Source organism: Salmo trutta, chromosome 35, assembly GCF_901001165.1.
Source record: "Salmo trutta chromosome 35, fSalTru1.1, whole genome shotgun sequence".
Taxonomy (NCBI): domain Eukaryota; kingdom Metazoa; phylum Chordata; class Actinopteri; order Salmoniformes; family Salmonidae; genus Salmo; species Salmo trutta.
In genome coordinates this window covers 2,070,528-2,097,591 of record NC_042991.1, presented here as the reverse complement: position 1 = coordinate 2,097,591, position 27,064 = coordinate 2,070,528, and the positions used below count along the sequence as shown (strand labels likewise).

The window sequence follows — 27,064 nt, the reverse complement described above, 5'->3', positions numbered from 1 at the left end:
TGCCCCACAGATAAAAGTTGTTTTATATTCATTGTTACCCATCTGGACCTCAAACTCTTAGTTTGCCACGTAAGGAAAAAGGTTTTCCCCACAGTTTTTTGTACTGTTAAAAAGATACAGTACATCTGCTCATCCAGCTATTTTACTACATTTCAAAAGGTGTTTTAGACCTGTTTAAAATGAATGTCTGCTCACTGTTTGCTGCTCCCGAGTGTAATTGCTATTTTAGCTCAGTGATGCAATAATGTTTTAACCGCAATGTTGTTTGTCAGATTCCATCTGCAGTCTAACAACCATACAGCTGTTGTTTACAGTATTCAGGTACTGTATGTTTGTGTGTTGTGTGTATTCTCTCTCTGTGTGTGCGGGTGCTTTACCTCTCTGTGCCCTCTCCTCTACTGTCCTCCTGTCTGTATGTCCTCCACGGGGCGCCAACCCACTAGACCACCGGGACAACTCCTTCAGCCGTTCACGCTCCTCCTCCGTCACCTCCATTGACAAGGAGGCACGCGAGGCCATCACCTCCTTCCACTTCTGTGAGACATTCGCTCGGAAGGGGGACAGCACCATCACACCCTGCCTGTACGTGGGCACCTCCCTGGGCACAGTGCTGGCTGTGGCCCTCAACTTGCCTCCTGCTGGGGAACAGAGGCTACTGCAGCCCGTTATCGTCTTGCCTAGCGGTGGGTGTCTGGGTTATGTGTAAATGGATGAGTGTGTGTGTGATTGTGCGAGTATGCAGATGAATACATAAGGCATGCTAACAACTCTTTGCTATATGTTATCATGTTTCTGTACACACATTACATCTTGCTCTACACATAATCTACAGTACCAGTCAAAAGTTTGGACACACCTACTCAAGGGTTTTTCTTTATTTTTACAATTTTTTCTACATTGTGGAAAAATAGTAGAGATCAAATCAAACTTTATTTGTCACACGCGCCGAATACAACAAGTGTAGACCTTACTGTGAAATGCTTACTTACAACCTGTTAACCTCTCTGGGCCAGTGGGACGCTTGCGTCCCACCTACTCAACAGCCAGTGTAATCCCGTGGCGCGTTATTCAAATACCTTAGAAATGCTATTACTTCAATTTCTCAAACATATGACTATTTTACAGCATTTTAAAGACAAGACTCTCGTTAATCTAACCACACTGTCCGATTTCAAAAAGGCTTTACAATGAAAGCAAAACATTAGATTATGTCAGCAGAGTACCCAGCCAGAAATAATCAGACACCCATTTTTCAAGCTAGCATATAATGTCACATAAACCCAGAAGACAGCTAAATGCAGCACTAACCTTTGATGATCTTCATCAGATGACAACCCTAGGACATTATGTTATACAATACATGCATGTTTTGTTCAATCAAGTTCATATTTATATCAAAAAACTGCTTTTTACATTAGCATGTGACGTTCAGAACTAGCATAGCCCCCGCAAACTTCCGGCGAATTTACTAACAATTTACTAAATTACTCACGATAAACGTTCACAAAAAGCATAACAATTATTTTAAGAATTATAGATACAGAACTCCTCTATGCACTCGATATGTCCGATTTTAAAATAGCTTTTTGGTGAAAGCACATTTTGCAATATTCTAAGTAGATAGCCCGGCATCACAGGGCTAGCTATTTAGACACCCAGCAAGTTTAGCCTTCACCAAACTCCGATTTACTATTAGAAAAGTTTGATTACCTTTGGTGTTCTTTGTCAGAATGCACTCCCAGGACTTCTACTTCAATAACAAATGTTGGTTTGGTCCCAAATAATCCATAGTTATGTTCAAACAGCGGCGTTTTGTTCGTGCGTTCAAGACACTATCCGAATGGTAAATAAGGGTTACGAGCACGGCGCATTTTGTGACAAAAGATTTCTAAATATTCCATTACCGTACTTCGAAGCATGTCAACCGCTGTTTAAAATCAATTTTTATTCCATTTTTCTCGTAAAAAAGCGATAATATTCCGACCGGGAATCTGCAATTAGGTAAACAGACGAAAGAAAATAAAGCACGGGGTCGACTCGGGCACTCGCCTAAGCCCATTGTCCTCTGATCGGCCACTTGTCAAAAGCGATAATGTGTTTCAGCCTGGGGCTGCCTCGACATCGTTCAGCTTTTTCCCGGGCTCTGGGAGCCGTAGGAAGTGTCACGTTACAGCAAAGATCCTCAGTCTTCAATAAACAGAGGCAAGAAGAACAACAACTTGTCAGACAGGCCACTTCCTGCATGGAATCTTCTCAGGTTTTTGCCTGCCATATGAGTTCTGTTATACTCACAGACACCATTCAAACAGTTTTAGAAACTTTAGGGTGTTTTCTATCCAAACCTGAACAATGTGTTAGCGTCCCACCTGCCCGAGAGAGGTTATCGTCCCACCCACGGTTCACACTATTCAACAGCCAGTGAAAAATTAGAGCGCCAAATTCAAAACCACAAAATGTCATAATTCAAAGTTCTCAAACATAGGACTATTTTACACCATTTTATAGATACACTTCTCCTGAATCGAACCACATTGTCCGATTTCAAAAAGGCTTTACAGCGAAAGCAAAACATTACATTATGTTGGGAGAGACATAAACACAAATAACCACACAGCCATTTTCCAAGCAACTAGATGCATCACAAATACCCAAAACACAGCTAAATGAAGCACTAACCTTTGACGATCTTCATCAGATGACACTCCTAGGATATCATGTTACACAATACATGCATTTTTTGTTCGATCAAGTTGATATTTATATCCATAAACCCCATTTTACATTGGCGCGTGACGTTCTTAAAATATTTTTCCTCCAATACTTCCGGCGAATCAGCACAACAATTTACAAAAATACTTGTCATAAACGTTGATAAAATATTAAACTGTCATTCAAAGAATTATAGATGAACATCTCCTTTATGCTAACGCTGTGACAGATTTAAAAAAAGCTTCAAGAGAAAAGCACACTTTGAAATAATCTGAGTACTGCGCTCAGAAAAAAACACTAGGCAATACAGATACCCGCCATTTTGGAGTCATCTAAAATCATAAATAGCGTTAGAAATATTCACTTACCTTTGATGATCTTTATCAGAAGGCACTTCCAGGAATCCCAGGTCCACAATAAATGTTGCTTTGTTCGATAAAGTCCATAATTTATGTCCAAATAGCTCCTGTTGTTAGTGCTTTCAGTTAGCTACTCCAAGTGTAGGAAGCGCGCGGAAAATGTCATGACGAAAAGTTTTAAAAAAAGTTATATTTACGTTCGTTCAAACATGTCAAATGTTGTAAAGCATCAATCTTTATAACGTGAAACTTCAGTAATATTCCAACCGGACGATTCCAGTGTCTTGAAAAACATTTTGGAACACAGCTAACTCTCACGTGAATGCGCGCCAATGAACTGATGTCCTTCCCTGGGTCACCAAATTCCCCACCTTTTTGTTTGCTCTCTGTTCATTCTAGGAGCCTCAAACAACTTTCTAAAGACTGTTGACATCTAGTGGAAGCCTTAGGAAGTGCAAAATGAACCCTAACTCACTGTGTGTTCGATTGGCAATGACTTGAAAGGACTACAAGCACCAGAATTCTCACTTCCGGGTTAGATTTTTCTCAGGTTTTTGCCTGCCATATGAGTTCTGTTATACTCACAGACATCATTCAAACTGTTTTAGAAACTTCAAAGTGTTTTCTATCCATATCAAACAATTATATGCATGTTTTAGTTTCTGGGCAGGAGTAATAACCAGATTAAATCGGGTACATTTTTTTATCCGGACGTGAAAATACTGCCCCCTACCCAAGAGAGGTTAAGTGTGCCTTGAATTCTAAATAAATCACAGACAGTGTCACCAGCAAAGCAGCCCCACACCATCACACCTCATCCTCCATGCTTCAAGGTGGGAATCACACATGCGGAGATCATCCGTTCACCTACTCTGCGTCTCACAAAGACACAGCAGTTGCAACCAAAAATCACAAATTTGGACTCATCAGACCAAAGGACAGATTTCCTCTGGTTGTCGTGGAAATTCATTACTGAGAGACTTGGTAATTTCTTCACACAATCTTCTTTATTTAATATTGATTAATTATTGCAATAATGAAACCGTCAGCTCAACAGTCTTGACTGACTCTTAGGCTGAGAGCCTTCCCATTACAGACCATGCTGTTCCTTATATACCTCATACCAAGATTGCTCAGTCATAGCTGGTTCAACGCCCATATAGATTGGGGGCACCATAAGCCACTTTGGGCTCATCCTGTCTTTATCTGCACCAGGCGTTATCTTAATCCCCGACCCTGGCCTAATTTCCCAGATGCCAGGATGTCTAAGAACCATTGAGGTCTTTGTTCTACTCCTCTCTATCCCAGTTACAACCACCATCCTGTCACTGGAATGCCAGCTGTAGGTTTTATCACCAAGTCAATCAATTGTCAGCTCAAGCTATCTCTAGTAAAACCATATGCCCAGATTAGCTGCAGGGTGCTAGAGTGGAGACCATAAAACACAGCATTAGCAGGACAGAAATATCTTACTGTTTGTTAAGTAAATAATTGTTAAATATCCAAAAAATCAGGAAAATATGTAATTTTTCTATCACACAGTCTAATGTCTATTGCTCATGTTTCTTGGTCCAAGGAAGTCTCTTCTTCTTATTGGTGTCCTTTAGTAGTGGTGTCTTTGCAGCAACTCGATCATGAAGGCCAGATTCACGCAGTCTCCTCTGAACAGTTGATGTTGTGATGTGTCTGTAACTTGAACTCTGTGAAGCATTTATTTGGTCTACAATTTCTGAGGCTGGTATGAACTTACCCTCTGCAGCAGAGGTAACTCTGGGTCTTCCTTTTCTGTGGCGGTCCTCATGAGAGCCAGTTTCATGTTTGCGCTTAATGGTTTTTGCGACTGCACTTTAAGAAACTTTCAAAGTTATTGGAATGTTCCGCATTGACTGGCCTTCATGTCTTAAATATTGACGGACTGTCATTTCTCTTTGCTTTTTTGAGCTGTTCTTGCCATGATATGGACTTGGCCTTTAACCAAATAGCCAAATATCTTCTGTTTACCACCCCTTGTCACAACACAACTGACTCAACTGACTCAAATGCATTAAGTAGGAAAGAATTTCCACAAATTAACTTTTAGCAAGGCACACCTGTTAATTGAAATGCATTCCAGGTGACTACCTCATGAAGCTGGGTGAGAGAATGCCAAGAGTGTGCAAAGCTGTCATCAAGGCAAAGAATCTCAAATATAAAAGAGATTTTGATTTGTTTAACACTTCTCCTACATGGTTCCATATGTGTTATTTCATAGTTTTGATGTCTTCACTATTATTCTACAATGTAGAAAATAGTAAAATAAAGAAAAAACGTTTAATGAGTAGGTGTGTTCAAACTTTCGATAATACGTAGATATATTTTAAACACACTAACATCTCCATTCCCCTATCTGTCCAGGTACCCTGGGGCGTCTGAAGGGCAGTATCCTGAGGATGGCCTTCCTGGACAACACGGGCACCTTCCTTCCCCCCGCCTTCGAGCTGTGGTACGAGCCCAACGCCGTGGGCGCCGACAGTGAGGAGCGAGACAAAGCCCGTAAACGCCGCCCGGTCTCTGTGTCGCCCTCCACCTCCCAGGAGCTGCAGGAGAGCCAGTATGCGGTGGTGTGCTCTGAGAAACAGGCTAAGGTCATAGCACTGCCCTCTCAGAACTGCATATTCAAACACAGCATCACAGAGACATCGTTCGTCCTGAGGGCTGACGTGGTCCAGATGAACATAGGGAACTGTGTGGCCTGTTTTTGTGCTAACGGACACATCATGACCCTCAGGTGAGTCAGTAAGCCATACAAACACACACAGGTTAGAGAGATACATACATTAAAGCTAATTGATAATACCTATTTTACAATAGCTTATTGAATGCTAAGGTTAGACTGAAGGTTTCTAGATTAAACTTTCCTTATCTGGACACGGACAGTAGAATGATGTTGTGTTTGAGTAACAATGTGTTGTACGTGGTCTCCATCTTTGTCTGCAGTCTGCCGGGTCTGAGACCGTTGCTTGATGTAAACTACCTGCCGCTGACAGACATGCGGATAGCCCGGACCTTCTGCTTCACCAACCTGGGCCAGGCCATGTACCTCACCTCCCCCACTGAGATACAGAGGATCACATACAGCCAGGAGACATGCGAGAACCTGCAGGTTAGGACCACACAAGTACACCCAAACAAGAACTCAGGCATGCACGCTAACACACACATACACAATCAATATACATGCATTTATGTGTGTATGTGCGTGTTTCAGGAGATGCTAGGAGAACTGTTCACACCAGTGGAGACTCCGGAGGCTCCCAACCGAGGATTCTTCAAGGGCCTTTTTGGGGGAGGAGCAACTTCCCTGGACAGAGAGGAGCTATGTGAGTGACACATACACAGAATGTACACACACAAACTCTATTCTTCATCGTAATACATCCAAAGTCCCTAACACAGCAGGCACTAAGATGATATACTCAGTGTAAGTTTGATATCTCTTACAAGTCTCTCCCTTTCTGTGCCTATTGTATCTCCTCTTCCCTGTCTCTTCCTCTCCCTTTGTCTTTCTGACTCTCCCTCTCACACGTCCTACCTTCCCCTCTCTCTCTCTCTCTTTCCTCTCCACCTCTCTTTCTACCCTTTTCCTCTAGTTGGTGAGACGCAGGCGGGTAAAGCATCTCGTGGCCTTGCCCAGCACATCCCAGGTCCTCAGGGCCTGGAAGGCATGAAGGGGGCAGCCTCGGGCGTGGTGGCGGACCTGGCACGTGCCCGGATAGCGCTGGACGAGAGAGGGCAGAAACTGGGCGAGCTGGACGAGAGGACGGCCGCCATGCTGGCCAGCGCAGACTCCTTTGGCAAACACGCCCATGATGTAAGAAAGAGAGACATTGCATTGTGAGGCAAAACATAAAACTGATCTTAGATCAGCTTCATCCTATACTCCTAGAAGATGTTGCTTGTATAGTGTCATGTATAGCCCTTAGAGGGAGACAAATGGCAGTTTTCTGTAACACTAGTTTTTCATTTTCCCCTCTCTCCACAGATGATGCTGAAATGCAAAGACAAGAAGTGGTACCAGTTCTGATCTGAAAGAGGGGAGCAGAGCCAAAGGGACACTGCTTCATCCGGACTCTACATGCCCCCCTCCTCCATCTCTCCTTCCTTCGCTGGACACGTGGGATACTCTCCATCTCTCATTCCATACCTCCTTCCATCTCTCCTTCCTTCGCTGGACACGTGGGATACTCTTCCCTAGCACAATGTTGTATACTGTATTTACCTCAGTCATAAGGTTTCATATGAGGAACGGACTAGAGAGAAGGACAAACTGAGAAAAAAGGTGTCCTCTTTATTGTTATCTTTTGTTTGTTTGTTTTCCCCTCTGTGGCCTGCCAGTTGGTTGGAGCTCTGGGGTTCCCTCATCCTCATTCGCCAAAATGTTCTGTGCCGTCGTCTCTGCTCCAAACAATCCGGGGCCAGTATACTAAAGACAAAAACAGACACATCTGAGAAAAAAATGAACAATGAAGAAAAAATAACTACAAAAAAAATCTCAAAATGGAAAAAGAGGAAAAAAATAATATATATATATATATATTTATTTATATATATATACATAATTATATATACATAAATCTATATAAATGATCAACGCTGTATTCACTTCCGACTGTCAAGTGCAAAACAACAAGAGAAGAACTTCACAGGTGGAGCGAAAATGGTGGTGGGCATAAGAAGCTCTACTCAAAGTCACAGGATGTGTTGTCATAGTGACAGCCGGCTCTATGCAGAAAGTTGCAGGATAAAAAAAGCAAGTCATTCCAATGTACACTGGATCCTCTCTCCTTAATCCAACTAGACTCTCCTCATCATATCAATTCACTGTTTTCGTATTGTTCCCAACTGTATTATACATGTATTAATTTCTTTCCTCTTGTTTATCGTTTATTTTATGCTCAGTCTGTTTTACTTGAAATCTGTTTTTATTTCTTCTTAGTTGTCGTGAACGTTGTGAATTATGATATATTTTGATTTGGTAATATGGCCAGTATGTTTTGTGGCTTTGGCAAACTCCCATTAATTGATCCTTATAAAAAGGGCTGGATTCAAAAAGAGGGCATGGATATAAAATACATAGATTTATCATTCAGATCAGTACACGTCACCATAAATAATGTGTCATATCAGGTATCACACACATCAGAAATCTAGAAGCAAGATCAGAACTCTAGAAGCAAGACTGTCAGTGTCTCCTCTCCCTGAAGTGTTTAATTTGACATGTAAATGCTACCATCCCCCCTGACCTCATCATGCCATTAACATCTACTACAGTTTGGCTTTAATAATGACTCTGTGTGAATTATGTCAGTGTTACAGTAGGCCTATACACTGCTAGTGTATCCACACCTATTGGATTGGTTTTCAGGAGTAATACTGTACGGACATGTAATCCTGAAGTGCACGTAAACTTGGAGATTACTACAGTATATACACATGGGAAGAAAACCTATTTGTGTGTGTTCATATATGCAGGAATATATATGTACATTCAGGCAAAGTCATACGTTTTTGAAGACAGAAACATTTTTTTTCTCGTAAAATAACTTTATCAGTGTGAGTGGTCTATTAATTGACATTTTATTTATTGAAGTGTAAGAGACGCTGCTATATGTACTGTGTTGGAACTGTCCTCTGTTTCTGTCCCCATTTCAGTGGTGAAAACACTCATACAGTGAGGGAAAAAAGTATTTGATCCCCTGCTGATTTTGTACGTTTGCCCACTGACAAAGAAATGATCAGTCTATAATTTTAATGGTAGGTTTATTTGAACAATGAGAGACAGAATAACAACAAAAAAATCCAGAAAAACGCACATCAAAAATGTTATAAAAGGATTTGCATTTTAATGAGGGAAATAAGTATTTGACCCCCTCTCAATCAGAAAGATTTCTGGCTCCCAGGTGTCTTTTATACAAGTAACGAGCTGAGATTAGGAGCACACTCTAAAAGGGAGTGCTGCTAATCTCAGTTTGTTACCTGTATAAAAGACACCTGTCCACAGAAGCAATCAATCAATCAGATTCCAAACTCTCCACCATGGCCAAGACCAAAGAGCTCTCCAAGGATGTCAGGGACAAGATTGTAGACCTACAGAAGGCTGGAATGGGCTACAAGACCATCGCCAAGCAGCTTGGTGAGAAGGTGACAACAGTTGGCGCGATTATTCGCAAATGGAAGAAACACAAAAGAACTGTCAATCTCCCTCGGCCTGGGGCTCCATGCAATATCTCACCTCGTGGAGTTGCAATGATCATGAGAACGGTGAGGAATCAGCCCAGAACTACACGGGAGGATCTTGTCAATGATCTCAAGGCAGCTGGGACCATAGTCACCAAGAAAACAATTGGTAACACACTACGCCGTGAAGGACTGAAATCCTGCAGCGCCCGCAAGGTCCCCCTGCTCAAGATAGCACATATACATGCCCGTCTGAAGTTTGCCAGTGAACATCTGAATGATTCAGAGGACAACTGGGTGAAAGTGTTGTGGTCAGATGAGACCAAAATGGAGCTCTTTGGCATCAACTCAACTCGCCGTGTTTGGAGGAGGAGGAATGCTGCCTATGACCCCAAGAGCACCATCCCCACCGTCAAACATGGAGGTGGAAACATTATGCTTTGGGGTGTTTTTCTGCTAAGGGGACAGGACAACTTCACCGCATCAAAGGGGCCATGTACTGTCAAATCTTGGGTGAGAACCTCCTTCCCTCAGCCAGGGCATTGAAAATGGGTCGTGGATGGGTATTCCAGCATGACAATAACCCAAAACACACGGCCAAGGCAACAAAGGAGTGGCTCAAGAAGAAGCAGATTAAGGTCCTGGAGTGGCCTAGCCAGTCTCCAGACCATAATCCCATAGAAAATCTGTGGAGTGAGCTGAAGGTTCGAGTTGCCAAACGTCAGCCTCGAAACCTTAATGACTTGGAGAAGATCTGCAAAGAGGAGTGGGACAAAATCCCTCCTGAGATATGTGCAAACCTGGTGGCCAACTACAAGAAACGTCTGACCTCTGTGATTGCCAACAAGGGTTTTGCCACCAAGTACTAAGTCATGTTTTGCAGAGGGTTGAAATACTTATTTCCCTCATTAAAATGCAAATCCTTTTTTAACATTTTTGACATGCGTTTTTCTGGATTTTTTTGTTGTTATTGTGTCTCTCACTGTTCAAATAAACCTATGATTAAAATTATAGACTGATCATTTCTTTGTCAGTGGGCAAATGTACAAAATCAGCAGGGGATCAAATACTTTTTTCCCTCACTGTATGTATCTCCTTTAATGTTCTGCCAGGCTTCTCTACCATTGTTTTGTAAATAGGTAAATAGTTTGACAATCTAAGACCAATTGAAAAGTGATTGACATTGCTCAATCAAGCGACACAAGGACAGCTGCCATATTTTTTCTAACGCCAAAGAATTACTTTAGCTTTCGTTTCATTGTTCTATTACTCAACTTGGCATTCCAAGTGTTTCACTAATTGAAATACAATAGGTCTGTCTATACAGGGCCTTGGGGACTGTGCATTCTGACTCAGTCACTGTGTTTGGTTCCATTCTGAAGACGTTCTTTCTTCTCTAAGACCTTTTCGACTCATCCTGATAGGAGATGGCTGGTTAGGTTGGAGTAAGATTACAGCAACTCAACCGTGAGGCCACTAGTGAGGGTAGCAAGTTTTTAGAATCGAACACAAGTATTGTATTCACAACATTGTGCCCTTCATAAAAGTTTTACTAACTTCTAAACAACATTTGACCAGCACAGTATCTTTCAAGGTAGACGTTGCCACAAGCAGCACTGCAGCTATTGAGATGAGCAAGATGCAAGATTTTGCTCTCACACAATCACACAGTATAGGTGCATGTGTGTGGGTTCGCTTCACACTGTTACAGTGTGGTAGCCAGGATGCCAAAATAGCGAAGAAGTTGAGCATCGTGCTTCAACGCTCTTAGTTGTTGCGGAAATTGACCCACTATGCCATTTACTTTCTGCAACTACGTCATATTGCTGAGTCTACCTTTAATGTTCAACTTTGCTGTCTTTTCCTTTCCTATTTTTAGTTGTACATTGTTCTTTAAAAATGTTTTTGTGTTGTATGATCAACAATGTCTTTCTTGTCTGAAATACTTGACTTACATGACCAAGCTTTCTGTATCCAATCAATTGTGGGAAATCACCAAAAAAAAGAAACAAGTCAGTAACCACGGTAAGTAGAGGATGTCTACATCAGCAGGATGATGCAACCTCTGTGTAATGTGGCTCCATCATAGACCGGCCTCGCATGTTCAGTGTCTGAGTCTGCACACATCATGCTTCAACTCTCCCTCGCTTGTCTTCTAATGCATTCTCCTTCTACTCCAGTAACAGTTCCAAGTGGCTCATGTTGGTGATACTAACTAACAGGTTTGGTCTCCTTCTCTGTGTTCTAGTATGCATTGTTGTGTGGATGTCGGTAGGTAGCCCTGCTTCAATCTTCCAAGGTGAAAAGAATACTTCAGGAAAAAAACAACTAGTCTATGATTGAGGTCCTTCCCTTCTAGCTCTCTTTTATTTTTCTATTAGATTTTTTCATGTGTTTTTTCTTGTCTTTGAGTGAGTTGTTTCTTGTCTATACTCAGTATGCAGTATTCTTCTTACCTGGTATGATTCATACTAATTTACAAGAGGGAGTCTGTCTGCCATAATGCCATTTCTGTCCTGGATTTAACAGTTATCAGTGGGTTGCAGTATTTTCTCATTGTAGCCAATTTTCTTGTACAGTTTTATGCAAATTTCACATGGATGTTTATGACTTTCTCTGCTGCCACAAACAATTTAGAAATTATGTAGATAGAAATTACTGTGCAATGGAAAATAAAAGTGGAAAAAATGTATACCTTTGGTGGTGGTTTATTCTCCATGTCCATCATGAACCCTAAGGTGAATGCACTGCCATCTTTTGCAGGGTAGTGCTGCTTCTTTCATACAGTTGTTGCTCAAATAAGTCTATTAACACAGAGGAATTTGTTAGAGTACTAATTTGAGAAGGCCAAAGCCATTGTCTTACAGCATTGATACATCAGCTGGGGTATCTAATAGAACAAGGGTGCTGAGGGTGCTGCAGCACCCCATGAAAAATCTGAATAAGTAAACAAATATCTATAACGGTTACCCCCGGTGTGAGTTTTTTTTATGCATGTGATGTCAGAATGCTCTCACTATTCCAATGTGATTGCTAAGCAACAGGACAGTTAACCTACGTTGCCCTCAAACCAAGACACGCTACCTGCTAATTATCAATAGGCTATGTTTCAATTAGTCAATTTCAAATGATTTTCTATCAAGTTTTATTTTCTAATAACAATTTGAATTGAGGTGTCATTAATTTGCATAGAGGTAGCCCATTTCACTGCTCCGGATAGTTTATTTTTGGGGCTTTACTGAGCTGAACAAACTTCTCTCTTCGAGGAGAGCCCAAGCATGTGTTTGGAACCACCAAGACTCCTGGTAGAGCTGGCTGCCCAGCCAAACTGAGCAAGTGGGGGAAAAGGGCTTTGGTCAGGAAGGTGACCAAAAACCCCAAGTCACTCTGACAGAGCTCCAGAGTTCCTCTATGGAGATGGGAGAACCTTCCAGAAGGACAACCATCTCTACAGCACTCCACCAATCAGTCCTTTATGGTAGAAATTGCCAAGAGACACCTAAAGGACTCTCATATCACGACAAACTAAATTCTCTGATCTGATCAAACCAAGATTGAACTCTTTGGCCTGAATGCCAAACATCACATCTGGAGGAAACCTGTCACCATCCCTACAGTGATCCATGGTGGTGGCAGCATCATGCTGTGGGGATGTTTTTCAGCAGCAGGGACTGGGAGACTGAGGGAAGGGAAAGATGAGTGGAGCAAAGTACAGAGAGGCCCTTGATAAAAATCTTCTCCAGACCACTTATGATCAAAGACCAGGGCAAAGGTTTACCTTCCAACTGGACAACGACCCTAAGCACACAGCCAAGACAACGCATGAGTGGCTTCGGGACAAGTCTCTAAATGTCCTTGAGTGGTCCAGCCAGAGCCCGGACTTGAACCCAATCGGACATCTCTGGAGAGACCTGAAAATAGTTGTGCAGCGACGCTCCCCATCCAACCTGACAGAGTTTGAGAGGATCTGAAGAGAAGAATGGGAGAAACTCCCCAAATACAGGCGTGCCAAGCTTGTAGCGTCATTCCCAAGACTCAAGGCTGTAATCGCTCCCTAATGTGCTTCAACAAAGTATTGAATAAAGGTTCTGAATATTTATGTAAATGTATTATTTCTGTTAGTTTTTCTTTATACATTTGCAAAAATTTCTAAAAACCTGTTATTGCTTTGTCATTATGGGATATTGTGTGTAGATTGATGAGGGGCAAAAAATTATTTAATCCAATTTAGAATAAGGCTACAACGTAACAAAATGTGGAAAAGTCAAGGGGTCTGAATACTTTCCGAAGGAGCTATATGTACAGTAGTATGGAGCATAATGTATTTGCAGTTGTATTCACATGTTTTCAAGTACTAGTGACAAATCATGAATTCCAATTATTGCATAGATTGGAATGGACAACTATAATGTGTGTAAAATACTTTTTTGAAGGTTGTACTGATTATAATGAGCCAATGCTAAGCTATTTGCAGCTATGTGTGGCACCATGTTTGTTGACATTATACAATACATTCTGTCAGACTAAAGATGTTATAACAAAATGATGTGAAGGAATGGTTCACTCATCTTTCGAGTAAACTTCCGGAAATTAATGAAGGGAAGTGAATGATCGTTGACAACACACCCACTTCAAAATGCAAACTATTACTTGATGCAAAAAAAATAACATGGTGGTGAGCACAAACTATCCATTGTCAGATTACTTTCGATTTTTGGAAAGTGTTTTACTCAATTATTTTGATCAATGGGGAGCTCACCCATGATGTGATCAATTGTAAATTGCTATATGCTTAGTCATATTGTAGTTTCTGTCAGCCACGATTTAGCTAAATATGACCGCTTGTGTTATGTCAAACCTTCCTCAGTTAGCACTAGGACTAATGTAGCCTACATTTCCAGTTTGTATGATGTGTTATGCTGTTGCTACTTCTGTGCATGTCTGAACAGTGCATCCCAAAAAAAACTTGTCACATTCAGGACATAACTTTGTAAGGACTGTGTTTGTGCAAAATGTTTCTGAGAAAAAAACATTGTTGCCAGCTCAAACGCTGACTGTTGCATCAATCAAAACTGGACGTTCTAAATAAGTGTTCTAATCACACTGGTTTGAGCGTATGCTGCAGGGACCACTGTAGAATGATTACACCCGTTTGTTGGTACATGTCAAAGGGTTAAACATTTTTATACAGGCCCCCCGAGTGGTGCAGTGGTCTAAGGAGCTGCATCGTAGTGCTAGCTGTGCCAATAGAGATTCTGGGTTCGAGTCCAGGCTCTGTTGCAGTTGGCTGCAATCGCGTGACCCATGGGATGGCTCACAATTGGCTCAGCGTCGTCCGGGTTAGAGGAGGGTTTGGCCGGCAGGGATGTCCTTGTGACTCCTGTGCCGGGCGCAGTGCACGCTGACACGGTCGTCACACATTGGTGCGGCTGGCTTCAAGTGGGCATTGTGTCAAGAAGCAATGTGGCTTGGTTGGGTTTTGTTTCAGAGGACGCATGGCTCTCGTCCTTCACCTCTCCTGAGTCCGTACGGGAGTTGCAGCAATGAGACAAGACTGTACCAATTGGATACCACGACATTGGGGAGAAAACGGGGTAAAAAAGAATAATACAAAAAAAAAGAAACTATAAAAATCATAAATACAAATCTGGTACTTATTTTTCACAAAGGTCGTGCCCTGAGCCTTTACTAGTCCTGTATAAGCGGGAATATATAGCCATCTGTAGCGCAGGCAAAAACATATTTTTTTACTAAAGTAGTGCACTGGGCCTTTACTAGTCCTATATTAGAGGACCGTTATGTATAAATATTTAAATAACGTCATAATTCCCTCAATGAATGTTTGTCCCGACAGATGTAGCCTATTGAATAGCCTATCATGGCTCTCCAACCCTGTTCCTGGAGTGCTACCATCCAGTAGGTTCAGTCCAACCCCACATGTAACTAACTCAATTCATTTTTCATTGTTGGAGAGCCTGTGTGCATAAAATGTGTCTGGCAATTGCACCATTTGCCTATGCCCACACATATTGTCTCAAGACAATGTTATACTTTAATACCCCCAAACTCCAAGTTTGATAAACTTAATGAAAAATGACACTGAAGAGGATGGCTGACGTTTTACATGCTCCTAACCAACTGTGCTATTTTGTTAGTTTGTAACTTATTTTCTAACTTATTTTGTACATAATGTTGCTGCTACCATCTCTTATAATTGAAAATAACTTCTGGACATCAGAACAGGGATTGTTCACCATGAACTGGAAGAATCAAATCAAATCAAATCAATTTATATAGCCCTTCTTACATCAGCACTTTGATATCTCAAAGTGCTGTACAGATTGGATTGAGATTGGAGTATCTGTCCATCGGACCACTTTAAGAAGTACACTCCACAGAGCTGGGCTTTACAGAAGAGTGGCCAGAAAAAAGCCATTGATTAAAGAAGAAAATAAGCAAACACGTTTGGTGTTCGCCAAAGAAGCTTTTTCCTTTAACGAGTCCGACGAGAAGGATAAACTGCTTTCCCGGGAACAGGCCCAAATCCCCGTCATTGGTGTGAAGAAAAGACAGAAGAAAAGGGGGTGCAGGTTGGGCTGCCTTCTTAGAATCAGTATTCAAGCGAGTGAACTCCCACTGCCATATGTTTAATTGGCTAACACGCAATCATTGCAAAATAAAATTGATGACATATGATTACGATTATCCTACCAATGGTACATTAAAAACTGTAATATCTTATGTTTCACTGAGTCGAAGCTGAACGACGAAATGCATAATATAGAGCTGGCGGGATTTTCCATGCACCGGCAGAACAGAGAAGAAGCTACAGTGCCTTGCAAAAGAAAATCATCCCCTTTAGCATTTTTCATTTTTTGTTTCATTAAAACCTGTAATTTAAATAGATTTTTATCTGTATTTCATGTAATAGACATACACAAAATAGTCCAAATTGGTGAAGTGAAATGAAAAAAATAAAATAAATGTTTTTTAAATTACATTGTATTTTAATCTGAAAAGTGGTGGGTGCATATGTTTTCACCCCTTTGCTATGAAGCCCCTAAATAAGATCTGGTGCAACCAATTACCTTCAGAAGTCACATAGTTAGTTACATAAAGTCCACCTGTGTGCAATCTAAGTGTCACATGATCAGTCACATGATCTCAGTATATATACACCTGTTCTGAAAGGCCCCACAGTCTGCAACAACACTAAGCAAGGGGTACCACCAAGCAAGCGGCACCATGAAGTCCAAGGAGCTCTCCAAACAGGTCAAGAGCAAAGTTGTGGATAAGTACAGATCAGGGATGGGTTATAAAAGAAATATCCAAAACTTTGAACATCCAAAGGAGCACCATTAAATCCATTTTAAAACAATGGAAAGAATATGGCACCACAACAAACCTGCCAAGAAAAAGCATTAATCAAAGAGGCAACAAAGAGACCAAAGACAACCCTGAAGGAGCTGCAAAGCTCCACAATGGAGATTGGAGTATCTGTCCATAGGACCACTTTAAGCAGTACACTCCACAGAGCTGGGCTTTACAGAAGAGTGGCCAGAAAAAAGCCATTGATTAAAGAAGAAAATAAGCAAACACGTTTGGTGTTCGCCAAAATGGCATGTGGGAGACTCCCCAAACATATGGAAGAAGGTACTCTGGTCAGATGAGTCTAAAATGGAGCTTTTTGACCATCAAGGAAAACACTATGTCTGGCACAAACCCAACATCACCCATCACCCCGAGAATACCATCCTCACAGTGAAGCATGGTGGTGGCAGCATCATGCTGTGGGGATGTTTTTCATCGGCACGAACTGGGAAACTGGTTAGAATTGAAGGAATGATGGATGGCGCTTAATACAGGGAAATTCTTGAGGGAAACCTGTTTCAGACTTCCAGAGATTTGAGACTGGGACGGAGGTTCACCTTCCAATAGGACAATGACCCTAAGCGTACTGCTAAAGCAACGCTCAAGTGGTTTAAGGGGAAACATTTAAATGTCCTGGAATGGCCTAGTCAAAGCCCAGACCTCAATCCAATTGAATGAAAATGAAAATGGCGCCGGAGGAGATGGTCGCCGATTTACGGTCTCTAACCAATTGTGCTATTATGTTTTTTTCGCAATATTTGTAAATTATTTTGTACATAATGTTTCTCCAACCATATCTTACGGCAGAAAAGAGCTTCAGGATATCAGGACAGCGATCACTCACCTCGGATTAGAAAAATATTTTTTCATCAACAACAACAAGCAGGACTCACACAATATTCTCCAAACACCCCGCAGGGCAGACATCCAAATTATTCGCAAAAGGAAGCAACACAGAGGACGAAGAGCTGGATGCCTAGTCCGGATCCACAGAAGGCGAGTAGGAAAGCTGCCGTTACCGTCATTATTACTCGCCAACGTGCAATCATTGGACAATAAACTAGACGAGGTACGATCACGAATATCCTACCAACGGGACATCAAAAACTGTAATATCCTATGTTTCACAGAATAAACATGTTAAATATGCAACCAGAGGGAAAAACATTCTAGATCACCTGTACTCCACACACAGAGACGAATACAAAGCTCTCCCTCGCCCTCCATTTGGTAAATCCGACCATAACTCTATCCTCCTGATTCCCGCTTACAAGCAAAAATTAAAGCAGGAAGCACCATTGACTCGGTCTATAAAAAAATGGTCAGATGAAGCAGATGCTAAACTACAGGACTGTTTTGCTATCACAGACTGGAACATGTTCCAGGATTCTTCCCATGACATTGAGGAATACACCACATCAGTCACTGGCTTCATCAATAAGTGCATTGAGGACGTCGTCCCCACAGTGACTGTACGTACATACCCCAACCTGAAGCCATGGATTACAGGCAACATTCGCACTGAGCTAAAGGGTAGAGCTGCTGCTTTCAAGGTGCGAGACTCTAACTCGGAAGCTTATGTGACCGATGTGAAATGGCTAGTTAGTTAGCGGTGGTGCGCGCTAATAGCGTTTCAATCGGGGACGTCACTCGCTCTGAGACTTGAAGTAGGGTTTCCCCTTGCGTTGCAAGGGCCGCGGCTCTTGTGGCGCGATGGGTAACGATGCTTCGGTGGGTGTCAGTTGTTGATGTGTGCAAGGGTCCCTGGTTCAAGCCCGGGTTGGGGCGAAGAGAGGGACGGAACCTACACTGTTACATTGGTGCCGTGACCCGGATCATTGGTTGCTGCGGAAAAGGAGGAGGTCAAAGGGGGGGTGAGTGTAACCGATGTGAAATGGCTAGTTAGTTAGCGGTGGTGCGCGCTAATAGCGTTTCAATCGGTGACGTCACTCGCTCTGAGACTTGAAGTAGGGTTTCCCCTTGCGTTGCAAGGGCCGTGGCTCTTGTGGCGCGATGGGTAACGATGCTTCGGTGGGTGTCAGTTGTTGATGTGTGCAAGGGTCCCTGGTTTGAGCCCGGGTTGGGGCGAAGAGAGGGACGGAACCTACACTGTTACACTTACAAGAAATCCCAATATGCCCTGCGACGAACCATCAAACAGGCAAAGCGTCAAAACAGGGCTAAGATTGAATCATACTACACCGGCTCCGACGCTCATCGGATGTGGCAGGGCTTACAAACTATTACAGACTACAAAGGGAAGCACAGCCGCGAGATGCCCACCAGACGAGCTAAATCACTTCTATGCTCGCTTCGAGGCTAGCAACACAGAGGTATGCATGAGAGCATCAGCTGCTCCGGACGACTGTGTGATCACGCTCTCCATAGCCGACGTGAGTAAGACCTTTAAATAGGTCAACATACACAAGGCTGCGGGGCCAGACGGATTACCAGGACGTGTGCTCTGGGCATGTGCTGACCAACTGGCAGGTGTCTTCACAGACATTTTCAACATGTCCCTGATTGAGTCTGTAATACCAACATGCTTCAAGCCGACCACCATAGTCCCGGTGCCCAAGAAACCTGCCTAAATGACTACCGACCCGTAGCACTCACGTCCATAGCCATGAAGTTCTTTGAAAGGCTGGTAATGGCTCACATCAACACCATTATCCCAGAAACCCTAGACCCACTCCAATTTGCATACCGCCCAAACAGTTCCACAAATGATGCAATCTCTATTGCACTCCACACTGCCCTTTCCCACCTGGACAAAAGGAACACTTATGTGAGAATGCTATTCATCGACAACAGCTCAGCGTTCAACACCATAGTACCCTCAAAGCTCATCACTAAGCTAAGGATCATGGGACTAAACACCTCCCTCTGCAACTGGATCCGGGCCAACCCCAGGTGGTGAGGGTAGGTAGCAACACATCTGCTACGCTGATCCTCAACACTGGAGCTCCCCAGGGGTGCGTGCTCAGTCCCCTCCTGTACTCCCTGTTCACCCACGACTGCTTGGCCAGGCACGGGTCCAACACCATCATTAAGTTTGCAGATGACACAACAGTGGTAGGCCTGATCACCGACAACGATGAGACAGCCTATAGGGAGGAGGTCAGAGAACTGTCAGTGTGGTGCCAGGACAATAACCTCTCCCTCAATGTGTGCAAGACAAAGGAACTGATCGTGGACTACAGGAAAAGACAGGCCAAACAGGCCCCCATTAACATTGACGGGGCTGTAGTGGAGCGGGTTGAGAGATTCAAGTTCCTAGGTGTCTACATCACCAATGAACTATCATGGTCCAAACACACCAAGTCAGTTGTGAAGAGAGCACAACAAAACATTTTCCCCCTCAGGAGACTAACTCCAGTCACCCAAGTCATAGACTGTTTTTTCTCCTACCACACGGCAAACGGTACCGGAGCGTATCCTGCATAGTGGCTCTGAGTTTTGGCGTATGATCAGTGGTAACTTTAGCATGTAAATCATGGTGGGACAATCTCTCCAAAAAAATAGGGATACATGCTAGCCTGTTGGGGCTAGGGGGCAGTATTTGCACGGCCGGATAAAAAACGTACCCGATTTAATCTGGTTACTACTCCTGCCCAGTAACTAGAATATGCATATAATTAGTAGATTTGGATAGAAAACACTCAAAAATTTCTAAAACTGTTTGAATGGTGTCTGTGAAAATAACAGAACTCATATGGCAGGCCAAAACCTGAGAAGATTCCATGCAGGAAGTGGAAATCTGATTTGTGGAATCACCTTCAACACTTTGCCTATGAAACACACCGTGAGTTAGGATTCATTTAGCACTTCCTAAGGCTTCCACTAGATGTCAACAGTCTTTACAAAGTGGTTTGAGTCTTCTCCGGTAAAAGCTGACCGAACGAGAGGCCTGGAAAGTTGGTCATAGGGGGAGGGCCATTACTACTATGATGCGGGTGCCCATGTGTACCCTTTCATTCCGAAACGTTTAGTAAGAAAATGCAATCGTCCGCCTTGAACATTATTGAAGCTCTGATTGAAAAAGGCCCTAAAGATTTATGTTATACAACGTTTGACATGTTTGAACGAACGTAAATATATATTTTTTGCACATTCGTGACGACAAGTCCCGCGCGCTTCAGTACATTATGAGTAGCCTTCGGAATGCGCTAACAAGAAGGAGCTATTGGGACATAAATTATTAACTTTTTCGAACAAAAACTACATTTGTTGTGGACCTGGGATACCTGGAAGTGCCTTCTGATGAAGATAATCAAGGCAAGGGAATATTTACAATAGTATATTTGATTTTAGATGGTTCCAAGATGGCGCTAACCTCTATCGCCTAGCCTATTTGTCTCAGCATAGCACCTCGTTTATTGCAAAGTGTGATTTGCCAGTAAAGTTATTTTTAAATCTGGCAATGTGGTTGCATTCACGAGATGTTAGTCTATAATTCTTTGAATGACAATATTACATTTTAACAATGTTTTCGAATAGTAATTTTGTAAATTGTAGCGCTGATCCACCGGAAGCATTTGAGGGAAAATATTTTCTGAACGTCATGCGCCGATGTAAAATGCTGTTTTTATATATAAATATGAACTTTATCGAACAAAAAATGCATGTATTGTGTAACATGATGTCCTAGGAGTGTCATCTGATGAAGATTGTCAAAGGTTAGTGCTGCATTTAGCTGTGTTTTGGGTATTTGTGATGCATGCTAGTTGCTTTGAAAATGGCAGTGTGATTATTTTTGGCTGGGTACTCTCCTAACATAATCTAATGTTTTGCTTTTGCTGTAAAGCCTTTTTGAAATCGGACAATGTGGTTCGATTCAGGAGAGGTGTATCTATAAAATGGAGTAAAATAGTCATATGTTTGAGAAATTGAAGGTATTTGTATTTCGCGCGACGCGATTCCACTGGCTGTTGACTAGGGTGGGACGCAAGCGTCCCAGGTTCCCAGACAGGCTAGCAAAGCCACTACACAACACAACACTAAGCAATACATTAACTGCACTATAAAGGTGACAAACGGTGCCCACAAACTGTTAGGGCTCACATAAAGCTGTCCCAACAGCAGAGCTTTCTTTTCAGCACCATGGAGTGAATCCTTACCACTGCTACACCTAGTTATCAGCAGAGCCTTGTCTGGCAGCGAAACAGTTAATTCAGCCTCATTTACTGCCTTTTAAAAAGACATAGCTGATATGGCTGACTTGCTTAAACAAATGTGTTTTCTACTGACAATTAAGATGTACAAACTGTGGCATAAGGGATGACGAGTGGATAAGAGGCAATCCGTAATTTCAATTAAGACATTAATGCGCAAGTTAGGACAGACGTAATCAATATAACTATTTCTTCAGCACTTTTGAAATGTAAAGTGACAGAATTCAGAACATGGACCGTTCTTACAGTATTCTCCCTCTACACCAAGTCAGAACTGTAAGGTAAATAAAGGAGGCATATAAGCAGACAATGAAAGCTTTTACAATATTCCATGACTACATTTCTCTAAAACAGGCAAAAGGCTACATGTGCACCACCAAGTCAGAATAGTAGGCTAAGTGATGAGAGGGAAAGGGAACAAATTATTAGGGTGAGGCACATCAAATTAAATGTATTTATATAGCCCTTCATACATCAGCTGATATCTCAAAGTGCTGTACAGAAACCCAGCCTAAAACCCCAAACAGCAAGCAATGCAGGTGGGCTACTAACAGCTTACTACCCAACATACACTTAGTATTACTTTCTTAGCTACAGTATACATATCTCCCTGGTATATTACATCATTTATACAGCTGCATACAACACATTTTTGGACATTGTGCTCACTTGAACAGGAAAGTGGCGCAGCGGTCCTTGTGGGCAAACTTTGTCATCAAAGTGGCATTCTCTGGATTGATGGTGCTTTCAAGACAACTGGGAACTTGGACAAAAACAAAGTTGAATCATGATGTCAGTGATCTTCTAGAAAGAGACCTGAGTTCCCGACTTGGAATTCCAAGTTGGATGACCGTTCAAGACGTATTATTCCAGTCTGAGCTCTTTTTTTAAAGTTTTTTTGTTGTTGTTGTCTTGAACTCACTTAAGTCTGAGATTTCCCAGTTCCGAGTTTCCAGTTGTTTGAACATGCCAGAAGTCATGCTGGATAACAGCATGGCCAATGTATTCAAACCTTTTCTGGCCCATGGTGTTGAATGTTAATCCTTCTTAGGGCTAGGCCCATTTTTTTTTTAAATCAATTTCCACTGACGTGCCCAAAGTAAACTGCCTGTAGCTCAGGCCCTGAAGCCAGGATATGCATATAATTGTTACCATTGGAAAGAAAACACTTTGACGTTTGTAGAAATGCTAAAATAATGTAGGAGAATATAACAGAATAGATATAGTAAGAGAAAATCAAAGAAAAACCAACCAGATTTTTTTGTTGAGAGAGAGACCTTCCGCTTAGAAATGCAAGAGAAAGGTCATATTGTAAAATAGCTCCCTGTCAGCAGACTATGTTCAAGGTTTCAGGCTTGTAACTTCAAAAATGAATAAGAAATAACAGTTTTTGTATGAGGACACAGTCTGCAAAATCCGTGTTACCGCACGTAATGATGAAGTTGCGCACCTGCTAAAATCGTTTTCCTATTGAACATACCTCTTTCCGATATAAATATTATGGTTTGATTACATTTTAAGGTGTCTGAGGAGTAAATAGAAATGTATTTTGACTTGTTGAAACAAAGTTTATGGGTAGATTTTTGGATTCCTTTCTCTGCAAGATGAACGAGTGGATTATTCGAATCGATGATGCCAACTAAACAGAATTTTTGGGATATAAAAAGGATTTTATCTAACAAAACGACACTACATGTTATAGCTGGGACCCTTTGGATGACAAATCAGAGGAAGATTTTCAAAAGTAAGTGAATATTTAATCTTTATATGTGAATGTATGAAACCTGTGCCGGTGGAAAAATATTGTGGGGCGCCGTCCTCAAACAATCGCATGGCATGTTTCCGCTGTTATAGCTACTGTAAATCGGACAGTGCAGTTAGATTAACAAGAATTTAAGCTTTCAGCCAATATAAGACACTTATATGTACCTAAATGTTTACAATCCATAATAACTATTAGAATTTATTTGAATTACGCGCGCGGGACACTAATCCTTATTTAAGCTTGGAAAAGAGATCCTTAAACCCAGACTTGGACCACACACCCACTCCACTGAATAGCACTGGCTATTCACTGGCTAGTGATTGCTTTGTTATGCTTGCAGTTAGCCACTGACTCCTTCCAAATCACTCATTGTTGAATTTGCGATTTCCAACTTGGTGTGTAATGTTTATTTCCAATGGCCAATGGGCACCGATACGTTTAATCTATAATTTCGCATTATTACCTCCAATTTGACCCAATTCGCATTTCCAATTTTCCACCCTGACATAGCCTATGTCAGGGCCTCAACCAATAGTCAATATAGGCTAAAGATCCCAAGCAGGGCTACAGCAACTTCCAGAGAGAGTCAGGCTCTTGGGCTTTATGGTGGCCACCCTGGTGAGTGGCCACCATAGTGTCGCTGCAACCAAGTGGTCACATATAGTTTTGGATTCCACTGCACCAGAGCAGGTTGGTGAAGTTCTATGAACATCAAGGCAGACAGGTGATATTTTCTTTCAAACATTATGAAGTTGTCAAGCCTCCAATGGGCCTCTGCATTGCACACATGTAGCCTACAGTTTGTATTCATTCGCCAGGGAGAAGACAGGGAAGAAACCACCATTTACCTACTTTTAGGCTGCTGTAGCCTACATATTTATTTGGTTTGTCAATCTATTGTTTTCAATTAGAATTTTAGTGGTAATTAAATATAATTTATTTACAATTGATCAGAATACATTTTCAGTGTATTCTCAAATTGAAACAATTTAGGAAGCGCTGCTCCCTCACGCTTCCCCAGCACTTCAAGCCTGATTACTTGTGAAGCTAAGGCAGCTGGACTGCGCTATTTCATCATAAAAAATATGAATATATTTTTGTGGGAGGATTATTTGTCGCAACCCCCACTACTACTTCCCGCGGCTATGTCTAAAAGTGGGTGCCTCAGACAGTATTATGAAGTTTGAGCCTAAATATCAGGACAGTCTCTTCAAGGTCAAGTCCCAGAGCCCATACATGTCCTTCATTGGTCCACTCAGAGGCACAGTTATCAACAAATCAATAATTTCCCAGTAGATGGCAGCAAACACTCACGAATCAGTTCAAATCATTTGAATGCAGGCAGGACACTAAGTGCATTGAGATGTAGCTGGGGACTATCTATTGTAGTGGGGATACTGCGGAGTGGGGACTTTTGAGTAGCTGGCAAACACTTGCTCTATGCGTAGCGAGCATGTTGGTAGATGGGACAGATGGTGAAAAGGAGAGGATGAGCATACTACATTAGTCAGGATTTTCATTACAATAAAGCAGAATGACTAGTGTTTTTTTGATTTACTGAACCTTTTTCCTTCGTGTTTGTTCTTCTTGCTTGCTCCCCAAAATGACCACCCGTGGACCTAGCATCGTGTTTGAGTGGCTGAAGACCCTCCAGCTCTCTCAGTATGTGGAGTGCTTCGTGGATAACGGCTATGATGATCTGGAAGTTTGCAAACAAATTGGGGACCCCGACCTGGATGCTATCGGTGTCTACATACCGCACCATCGGCGAAGGATCAACAACGCGGTGCAAAGGCTGAAAGATGAGGATGAGGAAGCCGCCGGGCTTTACTTCACACTTGAGCCGATGCCCACCACACCCCCCAACAGCCACCTGTTGGAACATTACGAGTCCAAACTCTGGGGGTCAAAGTCTTGGACCGAACCGGACAGTGACTGGGTCGGGAGGAACGGCGCATATCTGTGCGCGCGAAGGAACCTGATGCTTGGCAACCGAAGGGAGTTGGTGATTTACCCCAAACTGAAGCTGAAGATCATGATTAGGGATAAAGTCATCAGAGATGGCATCAACCTCGCCGGGCCACCATACTCAAACAAGGTATATAAGTCACACAAAGGTTTTTGGTGTGCTTTGTCCAGTGTTGACCTCATATTGTCTTACAGAAACCCTGTATTGATCTCACATAAGTGCCTGCTGCCTCCCAGTGTGCTCTCAGGTGATGGAGTGGCCAGTCTGTCTTTTGAAGGTCACTTTGGTGGGGTTACCATCATGAGAAAGATATTAGTGCCTAGCTTCCAATACTCTTCACATCCTTTTAATCTAAAATTGAGTTTGTATCAGCAATCTGCCATGAGGGCAGGGGCCTCAGAGAAAAGTGGCAATAATAATCTAAACTTTCGAATACCCCCAAAACACAAACTTTGGATCAGCACCTCACCTCACACTTGTCATGCCCAGTGCTAATGTAATGAGTGACTGACTGGTCACATAACAGATTTCTTTAATGATAACCATGAGAGAATAGAACTGTCCCAGGGTCAGTGAGTTCAGTTCACCCTGCAGCCTGGCCACAGAGCCATACAAAGGATTACTATACATATGACCAAAAGTATGTGGACACCTGCGGGTCGAACATCTCATTCCAAAATCATGAGTTTGTCCCCCCTTTTCTGCTATAACAGCCTCCACTGTTCTGGGAAGGCTTTCTACTAGATGTTGGAACATTGTTGGGGGGACTTGCTTCCATTCAGCCACAAGAGCATTAGAGAGGTTGGGCGAGTAGGCCTGGCTCGCAGTCGGCATTCCAATTCATCCCAAAGGTGTTCGATGGGGTTGAGGTCAGGGCTTTGTGCAGGCCAGTCAAGTTCTTCCACATCAATCTCAACAAACCATTTCTGTATGGACTTTGCTTTGTGCACAGGGGCATTGTCATGTTGAAACAAGAAAGGACCTTCCCCAAACTGTTGCCACAAAGTTGGAAGCACATAATTGTCTAGAATGTCATTGTATGCTGTAGCGTTAAGATTTCCCTTCACTGAAACTTAGGGGCCTAGCACAAACCACAGAAAACAGCACCCAACCATTATTCCTCCTCCACCAAACTTTAAAGTTGGCACTATGCATTTGTGAAGGTGGCTTTCTCCTGGCATCCACCAAACCCAGATTCATCCATCAGACAGTGAAGCCCTGTCACTCCAGAGAACACATTTCCACTGCTCCAGTGTCAGCAAGTTTTACACCACTCCAGCTGCTGCTTGGCATTGCTTGCACATAGTGATCTTAGGCTTGTGTGCAGCTGCTCAGCCATGGAAACCTATTTAATTTTACTAGGCAAGTCAGGTAAGAACAAATTCTTATTTTCAATGACGGCCTAGGGTCGGGGTTGTTCAGGGTCAGAACGACAGATTTTTACCTTGTAAGCTCAGGGATTCGTACTTGCAACCTTTCAGATACTAGTCCAACACTCTAA

General features: G+C 42.4%; 2 protein-coding genes across 4 annotated transcripts in view; both read left to right on the top strand.

The window, feature by feature from the left end:
- Window positions 1–7,613, top strand: part of LOC115174446 (syntaxin-binding protein 5-like) — a 159,364-nt gene extending 151,751 nt beyond the window's left edge. For 2 of the 3 annotated variants that reach the window (XM_029732965.1, XM_029732964.1), the window contains 6 exons: window positions 402–683; window positions 5,463–5,835; window positions 6,045–6,210; window positions 6,316–6,427; window positions 6,698–6,918; window positions 7,090–7,613. In XM_029732965.1, coding sequence (XP_029588825.1) covers window positions 402–683; window positions 5,463–5,835; window positions 6,045–6,210; window positions 6,316–6,427; window positions 6,698–6,918; window positions 7,090–7,131 — 1,196 coding nt within the window. In that variant the 3' untranslated portion in view covers window positions 7,132–7,613. The remainder of the gene's footprint in view (window positions 1–401; window positions 684–5,462; window positions 5,836–6,044; window positions 6,211–6,315; window positions 6,428–6,697; window positions 6,919–7,089) is intronic. The other variant, XM_029732966.1, reaches the window with a different exon arrangement.
- Window positions 7,614–22,195: 14,582 nt separating this feature from the next.
- Window positions 22,196–25,814, top strand: LOC115174386 (sterile alpha motif domain-containing protein 5-like). The gene is made up of 3 exons (XM_029732903.1): window positions 22,196–22,209; window positions 25,218–25,692; window positions 25,800–25,814. Exons 1-3 carry the CDS (start codon window positions 22,196–22,198, stop codon window positions 25,812–25,814), a joined length of 504 nt encoding a protein of 167 aa, XP_029588763.1.
- The last annotated feature ends 1,250 nt before the right edge of the window (window positions 25,815–27,064 follow it).